Source organism: Triticum urartu, chromosome 6A (genome assembly GCF_056163025.1).
Source record: "Triticum urartu cultivar PI428250 chromosome 6A, HENAU_Tu73, whole genome shotgun sequence".
Classification (NCBI taxonomy): domain Eukaryota; kingdom Viridiplantae; phylum Streptophyta; class Magnoliopsida; order Poales; family Poaceae; genus Triticum; species Triticum urartu.
The window spans coordinates 492337960-492348305 of NC_141878.1; the positions used below are offsets into that span (position 1 = coordinate 492337960).

Below are 10346 nucleotides of genomic sequence, written 5' to 3' on the forward strand. Positions count from 1 at the left end.
TTTTTTATTAATAAAAATGTATGTTGGAAATAGGCAACATCTTTGTACATTGAAGAAACATCTATTGAAATGTCACGAACACATTTCAGAAACATGTGAATATTTTTGTAAATATAACTACACATTTTTTGCATGTACAAAATATTTTTACTGTCTGACTGAACATTTTATTACATTTGTGTCAACAATTTTAATTGTCACTTACATTTCTTTTCAAACGTGTGATATTCTATAATGATCAAAATATTTTCGTGTATATGCATTTTTCATATAGAGGATTAACATTTTCTACTTTTTACATTCACATTTATACATTTTTGTATACAACATAAACATTTTTTATACATGCTTCGGCATTTTTTTAAGTGCACGATTAACATTGTTCAAAATTTATGTAAAGTATTTTTTATAATATTCATTATTTTTATTTTTGAAATATAAACATATGTGAAAAAAGATCTAAAAATATTATGAAAAAAATATGGACAAACATGCATGGTATCATCATGACATCAGCATGGCGCGTCAGCTTGTTACTGGGCCGGCCTAGTTCCGGCTCCCTGAAGGCGAGCCGTTCCTTGGCGTGGCAGCAGCCAGTATATAGGCGCGCTCATGCGGCATGCGCAGGCTTCCGATAGTGGCGCTGCTATGCCTCGCTCCTAGCGAGACCAAGGGAAGACAAGAGCAACTAGTTGGTGAGCGCTTCTTCGGAAGCCTTCCATCGTTCATTTGAGGGTGGGCGGAGAGCGTGTTACTTAATGTGCTCACAGCCGCCGCCATGCGTCGTGTTTTGAGTGTTTCCTCTAGTTTTTTCTTTTAAATTTTTCCACACGCGTTTCGGCTTTTTAAACGGTCTTTTTCTTGTTTGTTTTTGTTTTTCATCGTTCTTTCTTAGCTTTTGGTACATTTTTATTTAAAAAAATCGCATGAAAAAATATGTTTTTTTCTTCCGCGAGAGGCATGCCTCTCGGAAACAAAAGAAAACGCATTTTGTGTTTTCCCCTTCTGCCGGAGGCACGGCTTTGCTTCCGCGCGAGGCATCGTTGTGCTTTTGCGACAGGCATGGCCGTGCCTCTCTGAAACGAAAAGAAACGTGTTTTATGTTTTTTTACTTTCATGAGAGGCACCGCCGTGCCTCTCGAAAACAGAAAAAACGCGTTTTCTGTGTTTTTTCTTCCGCGAGAGGGACGGTTGGCACGTCCGGCCTCTCGGAAACGAAAAAATATGTTTTTTTGTTTTTTTCCTTTCGCGAGAGGCGCGGTTTTGCTTCTGCGAGAGGCACGTTTGTCCTTTCACGACAGGCACAGCCGTGCCTCATTCGAAAAGGGGAAAAGGTGCTCTTGGTTCGGTTTTTCTGTGTGGTTATTTCGTGAAAAAAAAAATTCGTCAAAACCTATCAACATGGGAACTAATTTTAAAAATCTCGATGTGAGGAACCCAATAATGAAAACAGTTCGAGATTTGGATGCATGGTTTAAAAGGTAAAACGTTTTAAATAAATAAATATACGATAAAAGAGAAAACTTTTAGGTTGCGACAATGTGAATGATCTTTGAAATGAGTACTCGTTAAGTAGATTTCGATGAAGACTAGCCCGAAGGAATTAGTGAGACGGGCCGGTCGAGGGGCGTGGGAGGCCGTGACCTTGTTTTTGTATTATTAGTTTTTTCCTCTTTTTTACTTTGTTTATATTTTCCAATATTCTGCGTAATATATTATAGAACACTTTATGTAAAAAAAATGAAAAAAAATCTGTATAGAGAAAATGTTTCTCTTATATACAAAAAGTGTGCATGAAAAATTTGATCATGTATTTTAAAAAATTTAATCAAGCATTTGGAAAAAAATGCGTTAATCTTGTATTTGATAAATATTAATCAAGCTTTTGAAAAATGTTGACCATGTATTCAAAAATTGTTAATCAAGCATTTGAAATGTAAATGCGTATGAAAAAATGTTGACCTTGTATTAAAAAATGTTAATCTTGTATTTGAAAAATCTTAATCAATCATTTTAAAATTGTTAAAAATGTGTATGGAAAAATGTTGACCATGTATCCAAAAAAGTTAATCCTATATTTGGAAAATGTTAAACTTGTATTGGAATTTTTTTAGCTATATACCAAAAATGTACAATATGTATGGAAAAAACAACAACAACAACAACAACACAACAACAACAACAACAACAACAACAACAAAGCCTTTAGTCCCAAACAAGTTGGGGTAGGCTGAGGTGAAACCCATAAGATCCCGCAACCAACTCATGGCTCTGGCACATGGATAGCAAGCTTCCACGCACCCCTGTCCATAGCTAGCTTTTTGGTGATACTCCAATCCTTCAGGTCTCTCTTAACGGACTCCTCCCATGTTAAATTCGGTCTACCCCGCCCTCTCTTGACATTCTCCGCACGCTTTAGCCGTCCGCTATGCACTGGAGCTTCTGGAGGCCTGCGCTGAATATGCCCAAACCATCTCAGACGATGTTGGACAAGCTTCTCCTCAATTGGTGCTACCCCAACTCTATCTCGTATATCATCATTCCGGACTCGATCCTTCCTCGTGTGGCCACACATCCATCTCAACATACGCATCTCCGCCACACCTAACTGTTGAACATGTCGCCTTTTAGTCGGCCAACACTCCGCGCCATACAACATTTCGGGTCGAACTGCCGTCCTGTAGAACTTGCCTTTTAGCTTTTGTGACACTCTCTTGTCACAGAGAATGCCAGAAGCTTGGCGCCACTTCATCCATCCGGTTTTGATTCGATGGTTCACATCTTCATCAATACCCCCATCCTCCTGCAACATTGACCCCAAATACCGAAAGATGTCCTTCCGAGGTACCACCTGGCCATCAAGGCTAACCTCCTCCTCCTCACACCTAGTAGTACTGAAACCGCACATCATGTACTCGGTTTTAGTTCTACTAAGCCTAAACCCTTTCGATTCCAATGTTTGTCTCCATAACTCTAACTTCCTATTTACCCCCGTCCGACTATCGTCAACTAGCACCACATCATCCGCAAAGAGCATACACCATGGGATATCTCCTTGTATATCCCTTGTGACCTCATTCATCACCAATGCAAAAAGATAAGGGCTCAAAGCTGACCCCTGATGCAGTCCTATCTTAATCGGGAAGTCATCGGTGTCGACATCACTTGTTCGAACACTTGTCACAACATTATCGTACATGTCCTTGATGAGGGTAATGTACTTTGCTGGGACTTTGTGTTTCTCCAAGGCCCACCACATGACATTCCGCAGTATCTTACCATAGGCCTTCTCCAAGTCAATGAACACCATATGCAAGTCCTTCTTTTGCTCCTTATATCTCTTCATAAGTTGTCGTACCAAGAAAATGGCTTCCATGGTCGACCTCCCAGGCATGAAACCAAACTGATTTTTGGTCATGCTTGTCATTCTTCTTAAGCGGTGCTCAATGACTCTCTCCCATAGCTTCATTGTATGGCTCATCAGCTTAATTCCACGGTAATTAGTAAAAAAAGAAGACATAGAAAAATATAAATGCACCAAAAAGTTAAACATGTATTTAACAGGAAAGAAAAAAAATACAATTTGGCCGGCCCATACCCGTGGACTCTTCAGGCGAGACAAGAGTTATACACGCTATAAGCGAGATATAGCTCTCCTGGGATTGTACAACTTCTTGTATCTACGTTATACAATGAAGCAGGTCCAGGGCCTTGGCCAATCCCGTCTCTGCCCTGGGTAGTAAAGATTTTGGGGATTCTCAAATAAAAAGTAAAGATTTTGGGAGGATGTCACAGATCAACCTCCATGTCTGCTTTTTCCTAGACTGTTTTTTTGCGAATGTGCTTTTTCCTAGACTTTACAACTTGATCTTTAGTCAACATGTTAATGCCACCGAAGTTTTTAGGCATGATTTTCATTGCATAATGTTCAGAAGATACTTGCATTCTGACACGTTGGATATGTGGAATAAGTTTTCAGATTTATGTGGTCAGGTGACTCTAAACAATGAACCAGACAAGGTTGTATGGATTTTAACCAAGAGAAATGTTTTCGCTGTGAAATCTCTCTATGCTTATTTGATTGCATAGGCAGGCTCAATTTCCTTGTAACGATATTTGGAGGATGAAAATGCATCTAAAAATCAAAGATTTCTCTTTGCTAGTTGTTGAGAATAGCGCCCTTCTAAAGACAATCTTAAGAAAAGAGGATGGGAGGATCAGGTAATTGTGGGTTATGTTGTATGGAAGAAAGCATTGATCCCCTTTTCTTCTTCTATCCTCTGGCTAAATTTCTCTGGAGTGTAGTGGGTATGAAATGTTATAAGTCCTAATTCTATTTTCGATTTACTGTTCGTGAATTCTGCTAGTTTAGTTATACCGTTCCTTTTTATTTTGAGCTGTCAGTTTTACTGTTCCTGGCTGTAGTATGCGCTAGTCTCTCCCTGTGTAAGAGTTGCTTTCTTGCGTTGGCCTGAGGTTAGCTTTTGCAAGTTATTTTGCTGCTTATGAAAAGATTTTACACTCAGCTTGGCTGGTTAGCACCTTATGGATGTAGGGTGCTTTTATTCGGAAAAAACAAAAAAGATGTAGAATGTTTTTTGACCGATACTCTCTCCGTTTCAGTGCTAGATACATCCGCTTGAGCGGCAACTTATTACGGACGGAGGAAGTATTTCAGTATAATGGAAATGGGGCCGTGAAGCTCCTTTCCTCCAGAAAAAAAACACACTGGACTTTCATGCCGCGGACAAAATTTAAAATCTAGCATACTGCATAGAGAGAACAGTAACATCAATCACAAGCTAATCTGATATTCTGATCTGCTGCTATCTCAAACAACTGAAGAAAAAACATGTCTAAATGGTTACACAAGAAAACATAAACATCTGCAGGGCTACACAAACAAAAGTTACAATCAGAAACTGCACGATAGGTCAGGTGTTTTCTCCTTCACAAATTATGCTCGCAAATACAGGTCGCATCTGGTTTCTGATGCCTGCGATCCGAAGGGAACCTAAACAAGACTCGCTCGCTTAATCAGCAGTATGTACAGGCAAGTCTCACTACTCTGCTCCTGTCTCAACACGGTAAGCACTAGATGGATCCTATGGGGCTACTAATGAAGCAGAATTGGCAACATCTTTACTCGATCGATTGTACTTCATGTGGCTCTTCACAAGCTGACCAGCGGCTAGAGCAGCGAGGAGAGAGAGCTCGCCAGCAAGCACACTGCCCGCTACAATGGTAGCCAAAAGTCTAGCATTCGCGCCCGGCGAGCCATGATTTGGGCCCTTCACACCAAGCAGGTTTAAACACGCGGCCTGTGAGGTGAGGGAGGTGCCCCCGCCAATTGTACCAACCTGAGAAATACAAACTAAAGTGATTATAATGGACATATTAATATGAGAAGAACAGTAGAAATGAAGGATCGATCGAGTTGCGAATCATAAAGCATAACACGAAAACAAATGATTCAGCAAAGACTTCTTGGCTAATAATTTTAATCACTGAAGCCTGGCGATTACAGACTGCGCTACAATCTAAATAGAGATGGAACTTGATTCCAGCTACCAAGAATAGAAAGGAAAATGGGATCACCTCGATGGACGGCATGGTCACAGAGATGTGGAGATCTTTTCCCTCATTCACTGCCTCCAACATGGTGATGCACTGTGAGCTTTCAACATTTTGCGCAGGATCCTGGCCAGTAGCAATGAATAGTGCAGTTACAATATTGCTTGCATGAGCATTGAAACCTCCAAGAGCTCCAGCTACAGCTGACCCAGCAAGGTTTTTGATAATGTTAAGCTCGACAAGTTTTTCTACAGTGGTCTTCAGAACACTCTGCACAACTCTTCCTTTAATTGTAGCCTCACAAACAACAGATTTCCCGCGACCTTCTATCCAATTTACAGCAGTAGCCTTCTTGTCTGAACAGTAGTTACCTGATATAAGCACAAAATTAAATCATTTTTCAAATGCTGGACAAAGAACAATGGTGATATTGGGTACTACTATACATCCAAGGCAAGTGCTGAATTGGTCCACTACAACATATATCATAAATAGGACCACGATAAGTTTTTTTTCATAAAAGGACTACGGTAAGTTTGCTCCGGGTCAACAGAAAACTAGCAGATCTATTGTTTGCTTTGATCAGCACAGCAATGCATTAGTTATCTGCTAAAAGGATGTATTCGTTTTTAGAAAAAGAATGCAAGTCACAGTTTGCAAGGAAAGAGTTGAAACCAGATATGCTGATGACATCCATGTCGGGGAAGTTGTTCCGCAGGTAGCCCAAGACATTTTCGACACCTTTCGACACCATATTCATCCCCATAGCATCTCCAGTACTACAGGTAAACCTCATGTAAAGGTTTCTTCCAGCTAGTGCACACTGAATACCTTGTAGCCTACCAAATCTGCTTGATCTGTGGATACCAGACAATGCAAACAACTTGGTTGTTACAATTGCTACAGAGGTTTACCCTTACATTAACTGTATTAATTAATTTAGTTAAGAAAGGATGCATAGTACACAGTGAATCAAGCAAGCGAGTAAATTATCTAGGGGTAGAAGTACTTATACAGTATACATATACTCCCTCCGTCCGAAAAAGCTTGTCCCTCAAATGGATGTATCTAGCACCAAGTTAGAGCCAGATACATCCATTTGAGGGACAAGTTTGGGACAAACCTTTTCGGACGGAGGGAGTACTTCATACAGAACTAAATGTGAGCCATGGAATATACTCCCTCGGTTCGGAATTACTTGTCTCGGATATGGATGTATCTAGAATTAAAACACATCTAGATACATCCATTTCTGCGACAAGTAATTCCGAACGGAGGGAGTAATAAATAAGAGGATAACAGACTGGGGTACTGGTGAAATAAATCACACATGGAGTAAAAGCTGTTTGAAAAAATGCAATCGTGTTTAAACATTAGCACCAAAGCAGCAAACATCGCATAGAACAAAAGTGTCATCTGTCTGGTACTAACAACGGACCGTGTATCTAAACTCTGAGTAATTTGACAGTATACGATGCACCAAGAATCAAATGCTAAAGCACAAGCTAACAAAGATGGCATTTGTTAAACTTATTACCAACTCTAAAGTACCCATGGAAGTTAACCAATGCAAAAACTGCTAAGGAATGACCTAAGCTAACATCTGCCGATGGCAACACATGTTTCCATGATTTCTCTAGACATTGAAAGAACAGAAAATAATGACGTAAAGAATGCCACAATTATGAAATGGTGTGAACGAACAATACCCCAATTATAAAGAGTACTAAAAATGACAATATTAAAAACTTCTACACATGGACCAAAAGTCCCTCTATGTTCAGAAAAAGGGAAACAATAACTGCCTAACCATCTACACAGTATAGACTGACACATAGGTACAATAACTAGGCCAACAACAAAACATTACAAATAGCAAGTAACAAGCTGAGTCTAAACGCCATAAACCGACAGAACATATGTGATGTGCATCCTGAACCTCTGAAAGAGGATACGCCAGCACTCGCTAACGGTTTAAAGTGCACAAGATGACATCAATTTCAAATGCTCTAAAGTTCGAGAAGCGAAAACCAACACACATTTGAGGAGACAGCGACACTTTGTCGCTGCTCCCGAGGTTTGAGGAAACACAAAGCGACACTTTGTCGCCATTCCCCAAGGTTTGAGGAAACACAAGGCGGTTTGAGGAAACACAAAGCGACACTTTGTCGCCGTTCCCCGAGGTTTGAGGAAACGCAAAGCGACACTTTGTCCCCGCTCCCCGAGGTTTGAAGAAACGCAAAACGACAATTCATGGTCAAATAATGCAGAAAAGGTATAAACTGGCATTAATTTATCGTAGTTAGCTAGTAGCAATCAGATGAATCAGGCAATATAATTCTACTGATGCCTCAATATGTGGTTAAAGACGTTGTAGTTGCCTTAACAGAGTGCATGTGCAATATGGCAATAATACCTGTAGCCTCTACCCCCTCATCAACAAAATGAGAAAGGGACTTGCTTTGGTGTGCAATCAACTGATTGAAAAACACATGCAGTGCTACTTCTAGCTATGAGCATCACACCAATACTGAAAACATCACATGGCAGCAAAAGAAGGCATTTTTCAATCATCACTCACACTATACTAGATCATCAGAGAGTGAGAGGCCTACTTATTGAAGACAGCAGCCAGCTCCTCAAAATTGGCAGGCGCCTCAAGAAACATCTTGAGCTCCGCTGCCCGCTTGGCGCTAGGCAACTTGACGGCGGGCGCACGGGACATGGCGTCACGGAGCAGCACGCTGAAGGCACCCCCGGACGCTGCAATGGCCCTGCAGCCGCGGTTAACGCTGGCAACGAGGCATCCCTCGGTGGTGGCCATGGGAACATGGTAGTCGCGCCCATCCAGGAGCAGCGGGCCGGCGACCCCGACCGGCAGCTGCACATACCCGACAGGCATCTCGCAGCATTGCCCCAGAATGGCCTCATAGTCCATCCCCTCGAAGGGGAGCCCCTCCACGCCCCGCCCAGTCATCCGCCGCAGCGCCTCCCGCCTCAGCCTGGCCGCGCGGCGGCAGTCCCGAAGCCGCGACTCCAGACGGTGCGACGGGAGCTCCCCGGACACCACCGCGGCGACGATCTCCTCGTCCCCGTCGTCCGGGCAGTCAGGCATTGGCGCGGGCGCGACGGCCGCCGGCGAGCGGCGGGAACCGTCCTGGCCCTCCTCGCGGCGGGCGCTGGCGGGCTGCGCGAAGGGCACGGCGAAGAGGCTGAGGAGGTAGACGACGGAGGCGAGCTGGCAGACGACGGTGGCGAACTCGCGGCCGCCGAGGGGGAACCTGAGGGGCCGGCCCGGGTCGCTGCAGAGGCGGAGCAGGTCGCAGGAGGAGAGCACGAGCGAGACCATCGCGAGGCCGTTGGTGATCCGCACGGGGAGGGGCAGCGCGCCCGTGAGGGCTCTCCGCGCCGCCGCGATGCGGCCGCCGACCCGGCGCGCGTCCATCCGTCTGCCTAACCGCCGGGCCGCCGCGCGCGGGGGTCGGGGCGAGATTGCGGGCAGTTACAGGACGGGGCCGAGCGAGCAGGAGCCGGAGCCGGAGCCGCCTGCAATGTGTGTCTGCGTTGCCGCTGCTGGCTCGGGAGGCGCGTGTGCCGTGTGCGGGGAAGAGTGGTCGGTTGCTCGATCCAAGGACGGGGAGGCGTCGGGCCCGGGGATCGGACGGCGAGGAGCGCGGCGCGGAGGGTTCTTGGTGTGCACGGAAAATGCAGCTGCCGAGGTGCAGGTCAGATGTTCGGCGTGACACGGATCAAAGCGACAGAGCTTCTTTCTTTTCTTGCAAGCAGAGGACCAACAAGAGGTTTGGTCGCACCTGGACCTGGTGGACGAGAGAGATAGCAAACAGAAATAGTCTACATCCTCCTGGAGATGTCGGCCAAACAATCTTCAACAGAAGCAAAACAAAACATTAGAGCATCTATATATTCATCAATCCCAAAAAGGTTAATTTTTCCATGTTTGCCCAAGGTCGAGTCGGGGCCGACGCGGATGACTACGGTGTCCCCAGCGTGGCCTTGCCAAAACTGCACCGGAGATGACGTTATCGGCGGGGACGTTGTTCGTGGATAGCGGGTTGACTCATTCGGGTGAGGGGTGTAGGGTCGTCGATGGCAGATTTGATGCAGGGAGATTTATAAGAATGGCAGGGCCGTCACGGCGTGTCCGGGGCAAGTCTCGGGCAAGGCGGGGCAGCGAGGTGTGCCCACTCTTCCTCGTCGCCTCCTCTTTAAACGCCCTCCACGAAGCCCTCTGTCCCCGTACTCTTCGGTGAACTCTCATCTATGACAAATAAGAAAATAAACTTGTTGGCTACAGGCAACTTCAAAGGGTGCATTGGCGGCTTCACTATGAGCGATGCGGGCGACCTCCTCATGAATATCTAAGCAAAATAATTTTTAGTCTAGTAGATTGATATACGAGTGAACCTACATGAAACATAAGATCAAACTCCTCTAAAAACATCAACAAAATCATACTCATCTAAATAATTGGATCAAGAACATGCATAAACCTAAACATGGCAATGCCTAGCACACATAGCGCGGATTCGTCAAAAATAAGTTAGGGCTCGGAGGAGAAACATATAGATCATTCAAGTAGAAGGATTTGGAATGAAAAAGAGTAGGGAGAAAAATCTGGAAAGGGTTTAGAAGGGTTTCGAGGAAGAAGAAATAGATAGAGGAAGATTTGGGGTGATTTACCTCTTCCTCGGGCTGATATGGCGTTGACGGCGTGCGGTACAAGCGGCGGTACGAGCGCTTGTGCTCGTACC

At 44.3% G+C, this 10346-nt stretch overlaps 1 protein-coding gene across 1 annotated transcript; it reads right to left on the minus strand.

Moving 5' to 3' along the window:
* Positions 1-4840: 4840 nt before the first annotated feature.
* Positions 4841-9288, minus strand: LOC125514343 (3-hydroxy-3-methylglutaryl-coenzyme A reductase 1). The gene is made up of 4 exons (XM_048679651.2): positions 8190-9288; positions 6250-6431; positions 5599-5945; positions 4841-5360 (listed from the first exon to the last, which is right to left on the minus strand). Exons 1-4 carry the CDS (start codon positions 9017-9019, stop codon positions 5106-5108), a joined length of 1614 nt encoding a protein of 537 aa, XP_048535608.1. The 5' UTR covers positions 9020-9288; the 3' UTR covers positions 4841-5105.
* Between the last annotated feature and the right edge of the window lie 1058 nt (positions 9289-10346).